Below are 23,771 nucleotides of genomic sequence, written 5' to 3'. Positions count from 1 at the left end.
CACAGATGGTAAGTGGCAGGGTCAATGTTGGAAGTCAGGCAGTTTGGCTCTAATTTGTCAGCCGACTTAATTCCTGCCCTTTGCTAACTGTGTGTGCTTAGAGTCACATACAGAATCACTGAGGAAAAGATAACTATTAAATGCTAAAAAACTATAACAACAGATATTTATTTTTAGTATTATTTTTTAAAAACATATTTATATAGACTTTTCAAATATTTAAGATGATCAAATCTGTATATTAAATGGCAGGTATAGGTTAATTTAAATTGTTATATTGTTATTTCTCTGATCTCTTTTCTCAGAAAACTATAATCTTTTCTTCTCCTTTGATACCGTAGCTCTACTTTCTTGCACAGGTATTATTTTATCAGGCTATTAACAGTAAGTATAAATTATAACTACTCAGTACATCTTTTACATGCAGAGAATTTATTTACTGACCGTCTACATCTTGTTTCCTGTGGTTCTTTCTCAATCTTCCATGCCACTCCCTTCCCTGAGCACCAATTGTCCCTTGATTCCACAAGTTTCCACAAGTTGTCTCTATCGACTTTTTTGCAAATCCATGAGGTAGATAACATAATCCAAGTGAAATGCAAAGGGTCTTAAGTAACTTTTCATTAAGTAATTTTGCATGTAGACAGATTTGTCCTCTACAGAATATCATTACATCATTTTATTCTGTAATCAAACCCCTTCTTTGGCACATAGGACATACTGAATGCATTAAAGATCAGGTAGTAAAATAAAAAAAATAATAATAAAAAATAAAAAATAAATGCAATAGAGTTTTTCTTTAAAACTAGTCACTGAAATACAACCAGAAAAAAAAGCATTTTGCTTTTACTTTCTTTTTAATTTAGCAAGCTAAATATTTCAATGACATTCTTCTTGCCCCATTTTCTATTACAGTAGCCTCAAAACAGAATAAAAGCAAGGAACTGACCTGACGCTAAATAAAGGGAGTGCTCAAAAATACTTTTAAAAGGTCCAGTGTCAGTTAAGGATGGGGCGGGGATCTGGGTGCTATTGCATTTCACATATTGCTTGAACAGGTGATGCTTGGAAACCCACCTGACTTAATTTCCCCAGAAGAACCTGAAAAACAATAAAGAATGAGGGTTCCAAATTATCTATATCTTTGTTACAGTGAAGTCATTAGCATCATCCCTCTACATGCACATCTATACTGAGAAAAATATTTAGTTGATGTGAATCCTCTACATTGAAACCAAAACCCAGAGAGGGAAGAGCAGTTGACACCATTTGGATGTATTGGGACATCCAAAGAAATAATATTCCTTTTCCTATTTTAATCATGTTGTAATATTTATCATGACAAAAATTATATCACAAATTATTGACTATTAATCAAACAGAAATGCTTCAATTGAACCACATGATAAGCTACACAGCACTGAAATAGGCTCTTCATTAATCGTTACCCTATGAGTCCTTTTTCAACTATCTCTCTGGAATTTTTTCTCAATTTCTCTTACTGCCCTTTTTTTCTTCTCAGGCTTGCTTAGTGGGAGTCTCTTCCAAGGATTTCATCCTCAGGTCTCTGTTCTTCACTGTAGTTGGCTGCGTTGCCTGAGAACTCATCAACTCTGATGACATGGTGTCACTACTATTAGGAATATTCCTAAACTGTTCTCCATTTCTGACCTATTTCTATAATGCCAGTCACATCTCAAAGTTCTACTGGACATTCCTCCATGAACATAGGAATGTAATCTGAAACTTGTAATCTAAAATTCTGTTTCTCTCCTCTAATTTAGAGATCTTTATCCTCTATTTTGTGTATGATACTAGAATTTTACTAGTGACTCAAACTTCGTCCTTTACTTGTTGATATTTTTATGTAACTAAATTCCAATTCCCATCCAATTCTCATATTCTTGATATCCTCATGACTATTTAGTTTATGTTTAATGTTTTGTTGCTGTTTTTGTTGTTCATCACTTTTGGTCACTAATCTCTCAATGGCAATTGTACCTTCTTTACCTTGATTTGGCCCTTAAATGCTCATTTCTGTTTGTTAATTTTCTCCCTAGTTCTAATTTGTCAATCTGTCTATTTCTGCCACAATATTAACATTCTTAAAACAATTCCTTCATTATTTCCCTCTCTACCAGTCAGGAACCTACCAGAAAAGAGATACCACATGGCACTTGTTTACTATGAGAATGAAATGAAGAAACTACCTATTAAGGATGTAGGCAAATCAGATGGAATATCCTGGGGCTAAGGGCAGGGCACAGGCACCTCCTGTAGGCCTAAATAATGAGAGGTGGATGTATTTTCTAGAACCTGACAACTTAGAGGACTGTGTGGAGAGGGCCATCTGACAGGAGCTACAACCTTCAGCCTTAGATTCAGCCAGAAATTCTGCAGAGGATTCCAGGGAAGAAACACTATGATCTCCACTCTGCTACTTCTTTCTGGTCTCCTGCTGCTTCTCTCCCAAGGCTGACTCTAACTGCAAGCCAGAAGGCAGAAGAGCCCTTAGATGTAATCCTGCAGGCCAGTCTTGGGGTAAAGGGCAAGGCAGAGAATGGTGGGGAGTGGCCCTGATAAGTGAGTAAAGGGAAAAAGAGAAGATATTCAAACTTTACATTGGCTTAGCTGTTTAGCTTATTTTTTAAACTACCCTTGGGAATCTGGCCTAGGCTGACCTCTGCTTTCTCTTCTCTCCTTCCTCTCTGGACCTGCCTATTATTCATTGTCCACTGAATTGTCCAAACTTTTCACATACCAGGCATTTGCTCATTTCTAAATCATTGTTTAAAATGTGATTCTTTGCAGTAAACGTATGTGCCCTTTCTCCTTTCTACTTAGCCAAGTCCTACTTTTCCTTTACAGTGCATCACAAGCTCCCCATTCTCAGTAGGCATTATTTGGCCACGCAGCTCATCCCACACCTGACATCCTGTAGCATCTATCCCTCAATTGAGACTAACTCATCTTGCTACTTACTGTGTATGTTTTCATGTTTTAAGCCCCCAACTAGACTGTAAAGAAAAAAATCCCTCTGAGTTTTGGATTCCCCATGACATCTATCAGAGCTTTACTAACAATGCATAGTAGATTTTAAATTTGAAAACAGGAAAAAGGTTGCATTCATTTTTGCTTTTCCAGTACTCAGAAGCCAATTAAGTAAGCTCAAGTGCTTACTTAAGGTTAAGTTAACCATACTAAAATACCAGTGGAAAAATAAATTATGTCTTTTAATTAATTTATTCCCTAAGTAAAATAACTAATTGCTCCTCTGATTATACAGAAGTTTACAGAGTGTAGATATGAAATTGTCTTTCTTCATGCAAAAATAATTATTGAAATAAAAACATAATTTATTTTGAATGTTAAAACTCTCACTGCAATAAGAAAATATTGAAGGTCAATTATCATTGTTTGATACTCAATAGTCAACAAATTTTATATACTTAGATATGAAGGGAAAGTGCACTTTGCTTCTCATTTAAGTAACCTAAAAATGGAAAAGATTTAGTATATCTTGGACCACTGTCAAACCATATTTATCATAATAATGAATATAATTCTGATTATAACAGAATGGAAGAATAAAAATGAATGTCAGAAAGGTCACCAGAGACTAAATCTAATTTAAATGTTTTTATGTGTTTGTTGTTTCTTCAAAAACACTCAAATTCTTATCAATTTATGTGGGAATACATGAGTCTGCCCATCAGATACAGTAATCAAGATGGATTCCACAATGATGGGTTTCAAATCTACCTATATCCATCATGTCAGAAAAAAAAATACTTTCTTCAAAGAAAGTTTGCTTGGAAGTATATATGTATTTTTTTTAAAAAAAAGATAAATACAGAAGAATTCTTCATATAAGAGATGAGTGTCTGAGACCCAGCCAGTGTAAGAAGAATGAAATGTTCTACCTAAACTGCCTATTGCCCATTATGGCCCTAAAATGAATAAAGAATACAATTAGAAAAATAGTGTGATGAAATATATTTATGGTCATGTGACTCTGAATGGTACCACAACATTTGGAAGGAATAAATCCTAAATGGTACCTGGACAAAAGTAGTCAATCCAATTATTTTTTCTTTTTTGAGACAGAGTTTTGTTCTTGTTGCCCTGGCTGGAGTGCAATGGCGCAATCTTGGCTCACTGCAAACTCCGCCTCCTGGGTTCAAGCGATTCTCCTGCCTCAACCTCTCCAGTAGCTAAGATTACAGGTGCCTGCCACCAGGCCCAGCTAATTTTTTGTATTTTTAGTAGAGGCGGAGTTTCACTTTGTTGACCAGACTGGTCTCAAGCTCCTGACCTGAGGCAATCCACTTGTCTTGGCCTCCCAAAGTGTTGATATTACCGACATGAGTCAATGCACCCAGGCCTCAATCCAATTTCTAAGAAAGACTGTTGTATTACTAACATATCAGTCATGCCCAACATTCAGAACATTAGGAAGAACTAGGGCCCTAAAACATCACAAGAACTAGGGCCCTGAAATTTTACTAATGATCTCAAGGGTTCTATATGTATTTATAATTTATAATTTTTATTTTTCTAATTTTAATATTTTAATTATTAAGAGTACATAACAGTAACATATATTTATGGGTGCATGTGATGTTTCGATAGGGGAATACAATGTACAGAGATCAAATAAGGGTATTTGGGGTATCTATCACCTCAAGCTTTTATCATTTCTTTGTGTTAAGAACATTGCAATTCCATCATTTTGGTTATCTGAAAATATGCAATAAACTATTACTGATTATAGTCACCCTATTGTGCTACCAAATACAACACCTTACTTCCTCTATCCAATTGTAATTTCGTACCCATTAGCCATCCTACTTTATCCCCCAGTCCCTGCTACCTTTCTCTTCTATCAGGGAAACCCACTCCCAATATTTCAGTGTAGGCTGTTTCTATTTTCCATAAGTGCTGGACAACTGAGAAATAAAGAGAAAGAGTACAAAGAGAGGAATTTTACAGTTGGGCTGCCGGGGGTGGCATCACATATCGGTAGGACTGTGATGCCCACCTGAACCTCAAACCAGAAAGTTTTTTATTAAAGGTTTCAAAAGGAGAGGGGGTGTAATAACAGAGAGTAGGTACAAAGATCACATGTTTCAAAGGGCAAAAAGCAGAGCAAAGATCACATGCTTCTGAGGGAACAGGACAAAGGGCAAAAGCAGAACTACTGATAAAGGTCCAACAAAGATCACAAGGCAAAGGGCAAAAGCAGAACTACTGATAAGGGTCTGTGTTCAGTGGTGCATGTATTGTCTTGATAACATCTTAAACAACAGAAAACAGGGTTCAAGAGCAGAGAACCACAAATTTATACAAGGTCTGATCACAAATTTACTAGGGTGGAGTATTTTCCCCACCCTAGTAAGCCTGAGCATACTGCAGGAGACCAGGGGCATATTTCAGTCCTTATCTCAACCACATAAGACAGACATTCCCAGAGTGACCATTTATAGACCTCTCCCCGGTAATGCATTCCTTTCCCAAGGTATTAATATTAATATTCCTTGCTAGGAAAAGAATTTAGCAATCTCTCTCCTACTTACACGTCCATTTATAGGTTCTCTGCAAGAAGAAAAATATGGCTCTTTTTGCCCAACCCTGCAGGCAGTCAGACCTTATGGTTGTCTTCCCTTGGACCCTAAAAATTGCTGTTATTCAGTTCTTTTTCAAGGTGCACTGATTTCATATTATTCAAACACACATGTTTTACAATCAATTTGTATAGTTAACACAATTATCACAGTGGTCATGAGGTGAAGTACATCCTCAGCTTATGAAGATAACAGGATTAAGAGATTAAAGATAGGCATAAGAAATTATAAAAGTATTATTTGGGAACTGATAAATATCCATGAAATCTTCAAAATTTATGTTCCTCTGCCATGGCTCCAGCTGGTCCCTCTATTTGGGGTCCCTGACTTCTGCAACACTCTGCCTCTGACAAACATCATTTCACTCTCCATGTCCATGAGTTCAGTTTTGTCCTTAAGCTACCACATTTGAGTGCTAACATGCAGTATTTCTCTTTCTGTGCCTGGCTTATTTCACTCAACATAATGTCTTCCAGTTCAATCTATGTTGTTGCAAATGATAGGATTTTATTCTTTTTAAGGCTAAATAATATCCCACTATGTACATATACCACATTTCTTTATTCATTCACTGGTTTATGGACACTTATATTGTTTCCATATCTTGGCTATTGTGAATGGTGCTGTGATAAACATGGGAGTGCAGATATATCTTTGATATATTGATTTCCTTCCTTTTGGATATATACTCTGCAGTGAGATTTCTGGATCATATGGTAGTTTTGTTTTTAGATTTTTAAGGAATCCCCATACTGTTCTCCATAGTGCCTATACTAATTTGCATTCCAACCAACAGTGTAGAAGGGTTCCCCTTTTTCCATATCCTGGCCAACATTTGTGATTACCTGTTTTGGATAACAGCCATTTTAATTGGAATGAGATAATATCTCATTGTAGCTTTGATTTGCATTTCTTTGAAGATTAATTATGTTGAGCATTCTTTCATATATCTGTTGGCCATTAGTATACCTTGTTTTGAGAAATGGCTATTCAGATCTTTTGTCCATTTTGTAATTAGATTATTTCATTTTTTGCTATTGAGTTGTTTGAGCTCCTTATAAATTCTAGTTATTAATCCCTTTTAAAATGGGTGGTTTGCAAATATTTTCTCTCATTTGGTGGGTTTTCTATCCACTTTGTTGATTGTTTCATTTGCTGGGCAGAAACTTTTCAGCTAGATGTGATCCTGTTTCTCTATTTATGCTTTGGTTGCCTATGCTTTTGGGGTATTACTCAAGAAATCTTTGCTCAGATCAACGTCCCAAAGAGTTTCTCCAATGATTTCTTCTAATAGTTTGAGGTTTTATAATTAAGTTCAACGGTCCTGTTTTTATGAGCCTTTCTAATCTACTGGATGATTAAGTTATCTTGCATACTGTCAAACTAACTCCTGAGAATTTTGCATCAGAAACATATTCATCTAGTCAATAGCACTTCACTCCTGTTTTGCTTGCTAACAGAAGTCTGATTTGGTTAGGCATTAGGCTGCAAAGTGCACATAGATCAAGAACCTAGTTATTGGGACTGAATCTTAATTAACTGCTCTAAGCTGATAATGGTGGTTATATATATATTCACTTTTATCAATTTGGGATTGAAAGGTAGACCTATAACCTAGTCTGGCCAATGGGATGGAAATGTGAGTCTGTGCCTTCTGTGCATTTTGTCGAAATGTTTTCTTCACAGATAAAGGGGTACAAACACAATGAAGAAACATCCTCTACCCTAGAGGTCCATGACTCCTGGGCCACAGATTTATACTGGTCTGTAGCCTGTTAAGAATCAGGCCACACAGTAATTGGCAAGCAGGAAAAGCTTCATTTATGTTTACAGTCATTCCCCATCACTTGTGTTACCTTCCGAGGTCTGCCTCCTGTCAGATCAGTAGTGTCATTAGATTCTCATAGGAGCATGAACCCTATTGTGAACTGGGCATGGGAGGGATCTAGGTTGTGTGCTCCTCATGAGAATCTAATGCTTGATGATCTGACTTGGAGCTGAGGCAGTGATGCTAGTACTGGGGAGCAGCTGCAAATACAGATTAACATTAGCAGAGAGGCTTGACTGCACAGAGACCATAATAAATCAATTGCTTGCAGACTCATAACAAAACCCTACCAGTGAGTGGCAAGTGACAATTAAGCTGCACCTGGTGGCAGGTATTATAGTAGTAAGTGAGTTGATATATTTCAACTGTATAGTTGCTTCTGGTGGCAGGCTTTAAGTCAGAATCTGACACTTATTTTAGTCCACACGAGGCCCACTCATTATTTTATTTATCACTTCTGTTTACCCCTCTTTCCTGCACTGTATACTTGTCTCAGTCACAGTTTTGGTAAGTCCACAAGCTAACCCTAGCCAAAATGAGTAAAAGCCAAATTTCACTGGAATATTTCTTTGAAAAGAGGTAAAGATCCAATGAGGGGCCAACAGAAGACTCTATGACTGCCAACAAAAGAAAGTTGTATTTAAAAGAAAATACCAAGAGTCCGATTTAAATTGCAGATTCACTGCAACAGGCGATTCACATACTCCAGTCCTTCTTTATATAATACATGGCAACAGGCTATTCAATGAAGCCATGAAATCTTCAAAGCTGCTTCTCCACATGGGATCAAGCACCCTGTATTAAAAGACAAGCTATGCAGCTTTTCAAAAGAAAAAAATGTGAACACAAAGAATAGAAGCAATTATTGAAGGACACCACTTTAACAAATGTGTCTGCACTGACAGCATCACTCTTAGTGGCTAACTGCATTGCTAATGCTAAGAAGTCTTTTACTACTGGTGAAGGTTGATCCTACCTGCTACTGAAAACATTCATTGTGAACATTTAGGAGAGGCTGCAGTTTAAAAGGTGACATGTGTTCCCTTTTCAGTTAGCACTATAACTAGATGAATTGATGAAATAGCAGAAGATATTGAAGCACAATTGTTAGAGAGGATTAATGAGTCACCATGGTACACAACCCAGATTGATGAGTCTACCAATGTTGACAACAGGGCTACAATTCTTGGTTTTGTGTGATATATTTTTCAGGAGGATGTACATGAGAATATGTTATGAGCAATTTTTTGGCCAACCAGCAACACCACAGCTGCAGAACTATTCAAGTCTTTGAATGACTACATATCAGGAAAATTGTTCATTTTGTGTAAGTATGCATGGATGAAGTGGCTGCCATGACTGTACAGTTTTCTGGTTTCACCACTCTGGTCAATGAGGTCACTTCTGAATATGAGTCTATGCACCATATCACCCATAGAGAAATGATGGCTAGCTGAAAAATGCCATGTCACCTGAACTTAACAAGTGAAAATGTCACCTGAACTTAACAACATTTTGCAGGATGTGATTAAAATTATCAACCACATTAAATGCCCTTAACTCACATCTGTTTGCGCAACTCTATGAGGAGATGGATGCAGAGCAAACACGTCTTCTCTTATACTCAGAAATGAGAGGGCTGTCTAAACGTAGATCACTAGCTAGAGTTTTTGAGTTATGAGAGCCACTCCAGAGACTTCTTATAGAAAAAGTCACCCCTGGCAGCATACTTCAGTGAGGCAGAATGGATCACAAAACTTGCTTACTTGTGTGACACATTCAACCTGGTCAAGGAACTCAATCTGTCACTTCAGGGAAGACTGACAACTGTGTTCAAGCTATCAGATAAAGTAGTTGCATTCAAAGCCAAACTGGAATTATGGGGCAATGAGGGAAGACTGGGATTTCTGACATGTTTCAAACATTAGTAGAGATTTTGAAAGAGACTCAGTCAGGGCCTTCTTACTCCGAGCTGGTCCATGATCACCTCTCTCAACTTTCAAAAGAGTTTCACCATTACTTCCAAACTAGAAAAGAGCACTGAACTGGGAAGGAATGGATCTGCAACTCATTTGAGAATCAGTCAGATGAATGGACTTTGTCCGTCCTAGAAGAGAATCAACTGCTTGAGATCACAAATGATGGTGGCCTTAAAAGTATGTTTGAGACAACTTCAAATCTCCATATGTTCTGGATTAAAGTCAAGGTGGAGATTATCCTGAGATTGCCACAAAAGCACTGAAAAGCCTGCTCCTGTTTCCAATATCTTATCTTTGTGATGCAGGGTTTTCTTTGTAGTGACAGTAACCAAAACAAGATTATGGAGTAGAATGGACATAAGCAATATAATTCGGGTGTCACTGTCTCCAATTACCCCCAGATAGGACCGTCTACTTCCAGGAAAACAAGCTCAGGGCTCCCACAGATTCTACATTATGAGAAGTTGTATAATTATTTATTTATATATTACAATATAATAATAATAGAAACAAGGTTCATGATAAGTGTAATGCTCTTGAATCATCCTGAAACCATCCCCCACCCCTAGTCCGTGGAAAAATTGTCTTCTATAAAACTGATCCCTGGTACCAAAAAGATTGGGGAGTGCTGCTCTCCCATGCCTGGAAGAGTGCTAACAATTGAGGTGCAAATCTGAGAAAGAAATTCAGCATTCTAAAAATGACAGGATGGAAAGATAGGGGAGCCTCTCTGTCCAGGTGACTTTGTTGTGGTTCTAAATTAACTAACCCCTAAAGTCATCTATCTCGAAGACTTTCTATGAGATAAAAAATACTCTTATTGTTTAAGTCATTAGTAATAATTTAGATAACATAAACCAAACCTCTCTTAACTGATACAGAGATTAAGACCAAATTCTCAAACAACTTTCATAAAATGATTTTCAGTCTCAAAAAGAAATAAAATCTATATTTAAAAGTTACAGACTATACTCAAAGCTTATGTTGCTGTCAACAATTCTGATAGTTACTGGTATCATCCATTTTGAGTTTTGCAAACCCAAAAGCTTCTCATTCCCAGTCTAATTAATGACAGAAAGAGATAATGGAAATTATGACATGGGAAATGAATATAAATAAGTTTTTTCCAGAAGTAATGGAAAAATTACAGAACAGGTTTGCCAGAGTAAAAATTATAGACCAAGCTTGCCTCATCTTTTCATCATTTTGTGTTTGTCAGAAAAATTTAAAAATTAGAGGAGCAAAGAATCCCAAGGCAATTACAAAAAAACAACAAAACACAAAACTGAAAACAATGGGCTTAAAGCAGTAGTTCTGGAAAATTTTATGAAGATAAAATAGGCACTAAAGCAAAATAAACCAATGGATGTGAGATATTAGTCCAAGAACCTGTGGTACTTTAAATGAAATGGGCATATAGTAAGTACTCAATTATTATTAGCTTTCTTATCATAAATACTGCCAATAATGGGAAAGCAAACATTAATAACAACAACAAAAAATTAATATATCCATAATAATAAAAGAATGATAAAGTGAGAATATCAACAATATATTTTTAAAATCATATTTGTAACACATGCATATTAAAAAATTATATCACTACTATACTCAAAAGTCTTATAAATTAATAGGTAAAAAGACAAAGAAAACAAAAGTAAAATGAGTACACAATATCAGGCATTTCACAGAAGGCATGCAGACATCCATAAACCAGAAATTATACTTATTTTCCTACCTTCAAATTTAACACTTATTTTTAATTTACATAAAGTTGAAATTATTTAATCTTTGAATACAATACTTAATATAATGAGATAACAGCAAGCTTGATTACATTTTGATGTCTTCATAAATGTAGTCAAATAAGAAACAGTTGTATTAAAAAAATGGGGGGAAGATTAAAGAAATGAAAGCTTTAATTTTATTTAAGTGTATGTATTTGAAATGAAATATCTGAGTTAATGTTTATATGTGAAGTCTTCTTATTTTATGATGTTATTAAAAAAGCATTGGTAAACAGACTTAATATGTACCAATAAACATAACCCTTTTATTGCTTTTATAATAGAAGAGTTGTAAAAATCTTATACAAAGTATACTTTTTACTTTTTCTCTTATTTATTTTTAAACAGTAGTAAATTTACTATGATCTAATGTTTATTTTTAGTTACACCACACATTTTAACTCTTGATGAAAACCAAAGGCAACTATGGCAACTATATGTTGGGATGATGAAGAAATATCTTCATGTTATAAATATATTATAAGCTATCTGTATTAAATATTTTAATGATCAGAGAGATAATTAGATGTTAAGTTCCAATGCCATTATTATAGTAAAAATATTTCCTGATTGACATTTTAGTTTTGAACATCTGAATATTCTAACATTTACATTTTAAGAATAAAATAATCACATATTTTTAAACATCAATTTAAATAAAATAAATGTAATATAACTGAACTTTAATCAATATAGATTAAATCCTCTATCAGTTGCAATTTAGTTGAATCAAAGCTCATTTCACAGATCATCTTTGACATTTTGAAGGCTCTGTCTAATTAAATTTAACTGGATTTAATTTAATTTATTCTTATGGAACACCTTAAAAGCTCCTAGCGTACTATACTACGCATTAGAGAAAAATAAGATCCCTGACTTAAAGGAAGTCATCTTAACACTAGGGGCTGGGATATGAGTCGGGGACATCCAGAAGCAGCAAAGAACCATTTAAATGTCTATGAGTAAGTCGAGGAGGGGCAGATGAAGAGAATTGGGTTAAAGGGTATAAAAACACAGTTAAAAGGAATAAATTCAACGTCTGATAAGCAAGGAGGGTGATATTGTTAAACAAAAATGTATTACATTCAGGAGCTAGGCACCCTAAATACCCTGACTTGATCACTATCAGTTATATACTTATAACAAAATTGCACATGGGACTGTGAAAGGAAAGTCTTGGGACCCCAGAATTACTAAGCTAAAGGAAAAAGTCAAGCAGGCAACTTGTCAGGGCCAACCTGCCTCCCATTGTATTCAAAGTCATCCTTCTGCTCACTGAGATAGATGCATATCTGATTGCCTCCTTTGGAAAGGTTTATCAGAAACTTGAAAGGATGCAACCATTTGTCCCTCACCTACCCCTGACCTGGAAGCCCCCTCCCTACTTCAGGTTGTCCCCACCTTTCTGGATGGAACCAATGTACTTCTTACATATATTGATTGATGTCTCATCTCTCCCTAAAATGTATGAAACCAATCTATACCCTGAACACCTTGGGCAGATGTCATCAGGACCTTCTGAGGCTGTGTCATGGGCATACATGTTTAACCTTGGCAAAATAAACTTGCTAAATTAACTGAGACTTGTCTCAAATGTTTGGGTTTCATATTCCCCATAAATTTGTACAAATTTTTTTTTAAATTAAAAAACAAAACATAAACTTTATACTCCGATCACATGTAGATCAATATTAAATAGCAAATCACATTCTGTATCTTTTTTCACTGCATATATATGTTACAAGTTTTGATTCATGGTATTTTTGTTTTGATATGTGATATTTATATGTTTTTGCTAATTGAAATAGTTTTGATTCTTTATTGTGACTCCTGTTTTGCATCATGAATAATTTATATGTGTTTCTTAAATTGAAAACTTTAGTTTCTTTTTCTAATTGCCTTTCATTTTGGTTTTTAATGGCGTTGTGTTGCATATTAAAAATATGCTCTATAAAACACCATTTTAAAAAATGCCCACGAATAAATGAGGTAAAAGATGTAGGGAACCAAGGTAAGACCACACTGGGAATGAATCTGTGAAGAATGCTGGATAACGAAGAGGCAAGTAAAAGAATATGGAGCACTGACCATAGGGAATGGTGTACACAGAAGGTCAGGCAGCACCCATTATCAGAAATCTGGAGGCAGCAGAATTAAATATCTTAAATTCCTTGTCCTTATCCAACATGACTCTGCCTTTACTCTTCCAAGATATCCCAATAGTCTGCTTGACACAGAACTTAAAATTAATTGGAATATGTTCTTGTTTGAAAATAATTAGTTGAGTTTTATCCAGGATCTGAAGATGGAATTGCTATTCAACTGCTTTATGAAATGAGATATTCTTTTTTTAGTTGGATGCACCATTTATCAATGCCTTCTGAATTTTCTCTAGATACCTGATAAAACTTCAGATGTACTGGGCAGTATGCATAAAATACTCATGGCTCCATTATCCTCAGCTTGAATAATACAGGTTGTGCTGATAACACAGGTTAGAAATATTTTGTATTTGGGAAATGGAAAAGTTAGGATTTGATGGTTTAGTGATTAATTTGCTCAAAATATCTTTACTGTAAATTAAGGAAATATACATACTGGCAGAAGGTTGATTTCACCACATTTCCTCCCTCCACCCTGTCCTTTTTCAGATTTTTTTGTTATTGACTCACTAGCTAGTAATTGATACAAGAAAATAAAGAATACTTTTGAGTTGGGATTTATTCCCATTAAGAATTAATATAAATATCAACAATTAAGTTTATGCCATGAGCAATTAAATTATTGTCTATGAAAAAAGTTAAACCATGAGATATTTGAAGAGATTTATTCTGAGCCAAATATAAGTGACTGTGGCACAAGGCAAAGTCTCAAGAGGTCTTAAGAACACGTGCCCAAGGTGGTTGAACTACAGCTTGGTTTTACACATTTTAAGGAGACATAAAACCTCAATCAGTACATGTAAGATGTACATTGGTTCTATCTGAAAAGGTGGGACAACTCCAAGAGGGGCCTTCTAGGTTACAGGTGGATTCAAAGGCATTCTGAGTGGCAATCAGTTGAAAGAGTTAAGCTATTATTTAAAGACCTTGAATCAATAGAAGAGGGTTAATTAATATAAAGGGTTAATATAAAGCATCTGCATTAATATAAAGGGTTGTAGCTACCAAGGTTCTTATTATGCAGGTGAAGCCTCCAGGTAGCAGGCTTCAGACATAATAGATTGTAAATGTTTCTTATCAGACTTAAAAAGGGGCCAGATTCTTAGCTAATTTTCTCTTGTATCAGGAAAAAGACCTGGAAAGGGAAGGCAATTTTCTACAGAATGTAGATTTTCCCCACAGGAGACAGCTTTGCAGGGCCATTTCACAATATGTCAGAGAAATGTATTCTGGGGTAAAATACTTCAATATCTTCCAGGGCCTGCCATCTGTCATGGTGGTATTTTACAGCTACAAGAGTGTTTTGTCAGTCTTAAGGTCTCTGTTTTAACATTAATGCTGGTCAGTTGTGCCTGAATACCAAAAGCAAGAGGGTATAATGAAGAATGTCTGACCCCCCTGGCAATTATGTCCTCAACTAGTTTTTCAGGTTAACTTTGTAATGTTCTTGGCTGAGATGAGGGGTCTATTCAGTTGGCTGGGGGCTTAGAATTTTATTTTATTTTTGACTTACATTCTCTACACATGCTTATTATCTCTGGTTCCCCAACTTACACAATTGCAAAGAGAGGTAGAACCATTGCCTTTTCCTATCTTACCAAGAAAATAAATGGTATTATTATAGCTTCCAAAATGATCACAAATAAATATCATTTTGTTTTTTTAATGCACTGGTATTGATACGCTATTACTTAAACTATTTTTTTACATAGGCAAAAACTAAGAATTGAATCACTGTGTATTCCACGCCCTTGCAATCTCATTCCTAGACCAAAGTAGAGAGCCTGTAATTATTTTTCCAGGGTTAGTATGAGACACCCTGCTAGACACTTTCATTGCTATCCATTCAAAAATCTTCCATGGGCCGGGCGCGGTGGCTCACGCCTGTAATCCCAGCACTTTGGGAGGCCGCGGGGGGCGGATCACGAGGTTAGGAGATCAAGACCATCCTGGTTAACAGGGCGAAACCCCGTCTCTACTAGAAATACAAAAAAATTAGCCAGGCGTAGTGGCGGACCTGTAGTCCCGCTACTCGGGAGACTGAGGCAGGAGAATGGCGTGAACCCGGGAGGCGGAGCTTGCAGTGAGCTGAGATCCGTGCCACTGCACTCCAGCGTGAGCAACAGAGCGCGAGTCCGTCTCAAAAAAATAAATAAATAAGTAAATAAAAATAAAAAATAAAAAAAAAATTCCATGTACAGATTTTTGTGCTGAATGCTATTGTAAGTATAAGATTCAAAGTCCATAATTTCAAGTAGTGTCTCAAATGAGCACAAACTCCTTCAACTGTAAAATCCAGATCCTCTTGAGAAATGAGATCAGGAAGTTGACAGCAAAGATCGAAAGATACCTGCTTCATGACAATTTTTAGAGTACTGAAGTTTTCTTTCTCCTCTATTCCCAGTGACCTCTGGGCTCAGAATGAGGACACAGAAATGTAGTGGAGTAAACTTGAAACTTTCCCTAGCCCATTAACTGGGGGGACACACAAAAAGTATCCAGCTAAACTGTATGAAAAGGGAAGAACCCTGGAGAATCTCCTGGAGGGATGAATTGACCCTAAAAAGAGATTCAAGGGGTCACTGCCTGAAGCCAAGGATCAAGGGTGCGGTATTAAAAAGCCCTCTGGGAGGCAACACCCACTCCAGGGGACTGCAGGAGGAGCAACACCCTGAGAAAACCAGCCTACATTTGGACATGCAATCACAGAAGGTCCCGTTACCATTTTGCGTTTAATTCCCAGCCTCCTTCCTTTCCTCACTGGAAAGAACCAGAAAACCAAGCTAGTGCGTAAACAGCATGCAAAGTAAGAAGCGGGGATAGACCAATTTAAATTATGCTTCCCGCTGCTGGATTCTATGGCACAATAAGGCATAAGCTGAGTATCAAACATGAAAGTTTGAAAATTTGATATAAAAACAGGATTGGAATTTGTAAGACCAAAAAGAGTGAGGTTATTCATTAATACCTAGGATCTGATTGAGGTGCTAGGATCCAGGTATCATGGAAGAGTAATACTACACCACTTGTTTGAAACCTTTGGTGTAAAAAAAAAAAAACAAATTACTATTTTATACTTTTACTCTTACTGGGCCCTGCTTGCTGAATATATTAAATATTTTTATCAGTTTTTTCCACATAGTTCCAAATGTATTTCAAAGAAAACTACTACTAACAAACTAGAAAGTTATTTTAATAATTATTGAGAACCTTCAACTTAATAATTTGCTTTTATAATTTTGCCGAATTTAATCACAGCAAAAATAGATTTTAGTAAAATATGTTTTATTGCAGATAGCAATATATGTTAAATATAGAATTCTATAAATATAAAATATAGAAGTGCATGTGTGTGTGTATGTGTGTGTGTGTTTTGGCATAGACCATACTATATCTATGCTGAGATGTCTCTAAGAAATGTGAATGTATTTATTACTAAAATTTTAAAAGTTGTAAGACTAATTAGAAAAAATAAAATTAATGAAAGATTTTAAAGCTACTTAGAAGCATTAAGTTGGTGATCTTGTAAATAAATGTGTAATTTTTTATCTCTTTCCTTACATAATTAACTCTAATGAAAAAGTTTTCAGCTTCAATGTGTAAATCTATGTTGAGAAAAGCAAAAAAATTGTTTCACTGTACATTTATACCACACTCATTTTTCGTCCAGTGTGTAGTAAAGAGGAAGAACAGCAGATGCTTGGAGCTTTAACAATTTTTATTCAGAACTATACATTATCTCATCAGAAATAAATCTGATCCTTGGATTAGATGTTTTTCACCTTATGTTTGTTATACTCAAATGATCCCCATTTGTATACCAAACTGTTGGAGGGTGAAATTGAAGCATGAACATTTTACAACTTTTTTCTTCTTCTTAGTTGTTCGGTTCTCTGTTACAATGCAATAAAAAAGCAAATAATGGTTTAAAAAAAAAAAAAGTCAAAAAAAGGGAGAAAGAAAAATATAGCCCTTTACGTGTGCAAAACTATAAAACTCTCCTAGACACAAATCTTTGGAAATAGTAATATTTTTATTTGAAAAAGGCCCGCTAAGTAAATACACAACAAGGGAAATTTTTAAAATAGGGAAAGATCAGCATGTTTCATAACACCAGCTAAACTCATAATTTCTACAGGGGACAGGGTTAGTAAGGATATTTTAAATTTTAGCAATGTGAAATAAATTTATCAATAATCATACACTTGTCCCTCTGCAAACTTAACAAGAAAAACCACAGAGTTGATGCAAGTTAAAATTGTCTGCCTTGATTTCTATCTTTTAATTTGTTTCAAAATATTTTACTAAAGTAGAAAAAATGTTGTAGAGCTTAACTGCCTGCCAGGCAGGGAGCAATACAAATCTATCACTGGAGCACTGTTAGTCTCTGACACGCTATATCAGTACCACTGATAAAATTTTAATGATGTTAAGCAGGCATTAAGTACTAGTAGAAGGGAATGCATTGGAAGGTACAATCTCAGATGTTTGAGATATTGTAGAATGAGTATTGATAAGGACCATGGCATAGGATGATTGCTGCCTGGAGCTCTCAGTGCACTAAAGGAATACAATAAAAGGAAGAGGAAAATTAATCACCCATTTAAGATGAATTATCTAATGCAAGGGTTCTTTGACTGCATATAAAGAAAATCTCATTTTCAACAGTTAGAGGGCAGAAAAATCTGAGAATCTGACTTGGAATATAAATAGACAGGTAGGTAGATAGATAATTGGTAGGTGAGTAGGTAGACAGATACATAGATGATAGAGAGATAGATAGATAGATAGATAGATAGATAGATAGATAGATATGCATATAGATGGAAATATATTCATATCTATGCTCTCTGGAGCTCTGCTACAGCAGTCTCAACCTTGGCAAGTATTTTTTTTTATTATTATTTTATTCTAAAGCTGGGGCCCAGATGGAGAAGTGGAGCTCTAAAATTTGAGATAGTGACATTAAAGCCTTGATACATAAAATGTCATCATGGTCACTTGTTACAGAGAATAAATAGGCAGAATTTCTAAAAAGTAGAGTTTTGGTTCAGGTCTGGCTCCCAGTGGCTTCACTGGGTCCATAAGCCTACCCCACGGGCAATATCCATGGTCCCTAAAAGCATAATTTAAATAGATATGTGGTAGTGGGTAGAGTTTCCACATTGGTTTCTTGGTCTGTGCAGTAAGAGCTATCACAGTAAAGATTAAGTGGAAGCCTCTGAAACTTCTCTCTACCCTTTTCCCCACTCTGGTCAAGATAGGAAATTGAAAACAATATCACATCTCAGGTGGAATGCCAGAAATTAGTACTGCTCTTAAAGACCTAAAGCAGAATGCAGATCTGGTGATTCCCATCATATCCCCATTTAATATATGAGTTTGAACATTCAAAAAAAAAGATCTTTGAAGACTGAATTCAACTACTAGAAATTCAATCAGGAAACAGCCTAATTATAGCTGTTGTGCTAAACGTGGCATATTTGCTAGAGCAGATTAAAATAGCATTAGGTCCATTATATGTGGCCACTGACATGGCAAATGCATTTTTTTCCATCCCTAACAAGAAGAAACATCATTCATTCATGTGAAATGAATAATATACTTTTATAGGCTTGTTTATTTTTATCCTTGTCTTTCTTTCTGGGTATGATCCATGCTTTATTTCTCTTGAATGTGATATTAGTTCTGGATTTTTCTGATTGTACCCCATAATGCTAAATAATTTGGTTTTAATTGGTTATTTGACTCTTTTCTACTGTGGACATCTTGATCACCCTAAATTGAGAACTGACAATCAGCCACAATTCTAGTCAATTCAGACCTCTATCGTATGTGGAGTATCCAGAGATTTACAAAGATATGGAACTTTTCATTTTTGACCAGCTGATAGTCTTGAAATATTATATAGATGCAAAAGATTTTCCTCAATTAAGAATTTCTGATTGTAATGAAATTAACTACTTGACTATCGTAGCATTGCTCTTGTGACAAACATAATAAACACACATTCTTGACTTGATAATTTAAAGGTCCTTCATAATCAATTAGTCTTCCTGTCTCTCTCTCCTCAAATCACCTATTCTCTCTCCCTTATCTGAAACTACTATTATCCCTCTTTCAGGGATCCAGCCACATCAACCTTGTCTGTTATCAAATACACCATACAAACCTTGCCAGTGGTCAGGATGCTGTTGAAGGCATCCTTTATCAAAAATGTTTAGTCAAATGTCAATATTAATAATATCATTTATATTTTAAAGGCTATATTACCTTAAATATTTCAGGACTCTAAAGATACTGGATCTTAATGTCTGGAAGAGATAAAGTTTTGCAAAAGCACGTTATCTTGTTACTTGTGGAAAAAGCAAATACTCATCTCTTACCATTGAGTCATATGAAGGTAGGTACATCTCAGCAAGTGTAGAGTTTTTGAATTTTTCACTCAAAATGAAGCTGTGGAAACTCTGAGGTATGAATGAGACTGGTGAATCACTTCCTTCAATCAGATTTTTATACACATTTGTTTGAGGTCGAGCTAGCCCTTTCAGTATTACATAAAATCCATCATTTGCAATCACTGAAAAAAACAAAGCCAAAAAATATATACCATTGCTCAGGCTCCTTGATATCGATATGACTAACACATATATTGCACTTATGGTACTTTCAACATATTTCTTTCAGTGTATTATATAACAATGAATTTAATGTAATAGGCATTTTCAAATAGTTTACTCAAATAACAAGAATAACAAAAGCATGTTTATACATTTGGATTATTCTTTTCAGACAATTACATATAGTTGCTATCCTCTCATAGAACTGATGGGTTCTAGGGGAATAAAACATGATTACATATAATTATTAATAGAGGTGAGACACTGTGAGAAAAATGGGTCCAGAAAAGCCTGATAGGTTCTAGGGGAAGAAAACATAACATATACATATTAATATTTGAGACATTGTGAGAAAAATGGGACCAGAAAAGCCGTTGAATGTTTTTTAATGTTTATGACCCTCCAATACACAAAATGCCATTTTTCCTATTTTATATAAATAACAATATATATCTACCCTTAATATTCATTTATCTTTGCTCTGGACATGATGACAATCACTTATAGAACTTAATAATGGAGAGAGTCTGGAGAAGGTGGCTGATTATTACTAGAAAGAAGAGTTTTTCCCAAAGATGTCCTACTCCATAACATAAATCTCTAAAATCTGTCATCTAACCCCAATTCCTAAAGTTAAACTGTGTGCCTGTAGGTCTGAAAGACACACTCATTTGTGAATATTTCTAATGTACCTTAAATTAATTCCAGTTCTTCTGAAGCCTGGAAGGGGGTAAGAATAGGATGGTGTCTTTCTCCATTTCTTATTTACATTACTTCCTAAGATTGAAGCAAATTACTCAAGTGCTGTCAGGAGACATTTTCGTATACTTTGCTTATGAACTTGCTAGAAACAGAAACTTTACAAATTTCATTTTCGGGGACAATCGTTTTTTTAAAATGTCTTAAAAGTCATCAAATGCTTGCCATGTCTGCTTTTTTTCTAACCTGAGTGCTAATTAGTGTGACTTTCTTAGTCACAATTCATACACAGGGACCATGGGAGAGTGATTCACATGCTTCTTTAAAGCAAAGGTTATTCTTGCTTGGATGTCTGAGCTTAAACTAGACCTCCTTCCAGGCAACACAATACAAGCATATCTCGTTTTACTGTGCTTTGCTTTTCAGTGCTTCACAGATACGGCATTTTTTTACATATCAAAGATTTGTGTAACCTTGCATCTAGCAAGTTTATCAGCACCATTTTTCCAATAGCATGTGATCACTTTGTGTTTCCGTGTCACATTTTGGTAATTCTCACAATATTTCAAACTTTTTCATTGTTACTGTATCTGTTGTGGTGATCTGTGATCAGTGATCATTAAAGTTACCATTGATGTAACTGTTTTGGGCACGGCAAACTTATACACATATAAGACAATTAACTTAATTGGTAAATGTTGTGCATGTTTGGACTGCCCTATTCAATGGCTGTTTCCCCATCTCTCTCCCTCTCCTCAGGCCTTTCTACTCCCTGAAACACAACAATGTTAAAATTAGGCCAATTAATAGCTCTAAAATGGCCTCTAAGTGTTCAAGTGAAAGGAAGAGTCATATGTCTCTTACTTTGAATCAACAGCTAGAAATTATTAACCTCAGTAAGGGAGGCTTGTTGGAAAATGAGATATGCTGAATACTAGGCCTTTTACACTACATAGTAAGCCAAGCTGTGAATGCAAAGGAACAGTTCTTGTAGAAATTTAAAAGTGCTATGACAGTGAACACACGAATGATAAGGAAGAAAAAACAGCCTCACTGCAATACTGAGAAAGTTTAAGGGATCTGGATAGATGAAACCACCCACAGCATTCTCTTAAACCAAACCTAATCCAGAGCAAGGCCCTATTTCCATTCAATTTCAGGAAAGCTAAGAGAGGGTGAGGAAGCTCCAGACAGAAAGCTGAGAGCTGGTAGAGTTTGGTTCATGAGGTTTAAAGACAGAAGCCATATGTATAACACAGAAGTGCAAGGTGAAACAGCAAGTGCTGATGCAGAACTTGAATCAAGTTATCCAGAAGACGAGCTGAGGTCATTGATAAAGATGGCTACACTAAACAGATTTTCAATGTAGATGAAACAGGCCTTCTATTGTAAGAAGATGCTATCTAGTACTTTATAGCTAAAAGAGAGAAGAAGTCAATTCCTGGCTTCAAAGTTTCAAAGGAGAGGTTGATGATGACATACAGCTGGTGATGGTGACACATAGGTCAGCTGACTGTGACATGCAGCTGGTGACATTAAGCTGAAGGCACTACTCATTTACCATTCCAAAAATTCTAGGGCCCTTAACAATTACGCTAAATCTACTCTGCCTGTGTTCTATAAATGGAACAACCAAGCCTGGATGACAGCATATCTTTTTATAGCATTCTATAATAAATATTTGAAGCCCACTGTTGAGATCAACTACTCAGAAAAAGACTCCTTTCAGAATCATTGACAGTGCATCTGGTTACCCAAGAACTCTGACGGAATTGTGTAAGTAGTTGAATATTGTTTTCCTGCCTGCTAACACAACATTCATTCTGCAACCTATCAATCAAGAGGTAATTTCAACTTCTAAGTTTTATTATTTAAGAAATACATTTCATAAGTCTATAGCTACCATAGACATAATTATTCTGGTGGATCTGGGCAAAGTAAACTGAAAACCTTCTGAAAAAGATTCATTATTCTAGATGCCATTAAGAACATTTGTGATTCATGAGAAGGGGTCAAAATATCAACACTAACAGGAGTTTGGAAAAGTTGATTCAAACCCTCAAGGATGACTTTGACGGGTCCAAGGCTTTGGTAGGAGGAGGAAACTGCAGATATGGTGGAAACAGCAAGATGACTAGAATTAAAAGTGGAGCTTACTTACGGATGTGACTGAATTGCTGCAATCTCATGATAAAACTTAAACCAAACAAGGAGTTACTTCTTATGGGTGAACAAAGAAAGCAGTTTCTTTAGATGAAATCTACTTCTGATTTCTAATTTTAAAATACTGAATTTCAAAAGATTTAGAATGTAACATAAACTTAGTTGATAAAGCAGTTGGGCAGGGTTTGAGAGAATTGACTCAAATTTTGAAGTATTTTGTGGGTAAAATGCTATCAAACAGCATTACATGCTACAGATAAATCTTCTGTAAAAGGAAGAGTTAATTGATGCAGAAAACTTCATTGCCATATTCTTAGGATATTGCCACAGTCAAACTGGGCATGGTGTTGCATGCCTGAAGTCCCAGCTACTTGGGAGACTGAGGTGGGTGAATCACTTGAGCCCAGGAGTTCAAGTTCAACCTTGGCAAAAACAACAAGACTCTATCGAGGGAGGGAGAGAGAGAGAGAGAGAGAGAGAGAGAGAGAGAGAGAAATTGCTGCAGCTACCCCAATCTTCAGCAACCTCCAGCCTGAATAGCCAGTAGCTATCAACATTGAGGCAAGACCCTCCACCAGAAAAAGATTAGGACTCACTGAAGGTTCACATGGTCATTAATATTTTTTTAAGCAATTAAGTATTATAAATTAAGGTATATATATTTTTAAACACAATGCAATCACATGCTAAAGAGACTACATGATAATGCAAACATAACTTTTATATGCACTGGGAAACCAAAAAATGTGTGTGACTCACGTTATCATAATATTCATTGTGTTGCAGTGCTTTGGAACTAAACCTGAAATTTCTCTGAGGAACGCCTGTATAATAAATGGATCAAGTGCTAGTCTAGGAGGCAGGAGGAGGACTGATTTTTAGTCCCAGTGTTGCATTCATTGTGTAATA

The 23,771-nt window shown here is 35.7% G+C and overlaps 1 protein-coding gene across 2 annotated transcripts in view; it reads right to left on the bottom strand.

The window, feature by feature from the left end:
• Positions 1–23,771, bottom strand: part of CNBD1 (cyclic nucleotide binding domain containing 1) — a 581,166-nt gene that overhangs the window by 197,337 nt on the left and 360,058 nt on the right. For both annotated transcript variants that reach the window (XM_030937987.1, XM_030937986.1), the window contains exon 6: positions 19,767–19,960. In XM_030937987.1, the coding sequence (XP_030793847.1) occupies positions 19,767–19,960 (194 nt within the window). The remainder of the gene's footprint in view (positions 1–19,766; positions 19,961–23,771) is intronic.

This window comes from Rhinopithecus roxellana, chromosome 9 (assembly GCF_007565055.1).
Source record: "Rhinopithecus roxellana isolate Shanxi Qingling chromosome 9, ASM756505v1, whole genome shotgun sequence".
NCBI classification, from domain to species: Eukaryota; Metazoa; Chordata; class Mammalia; order Primates; family Cercopithecidae; genus Rhinopithecus; species Rhinopithecus roxellana.
The sequence above is the reverse complement of the archived record's forward strand: the minus strand, read 5'-3'. Positions and strand labels throughout refer to the sequence as shown.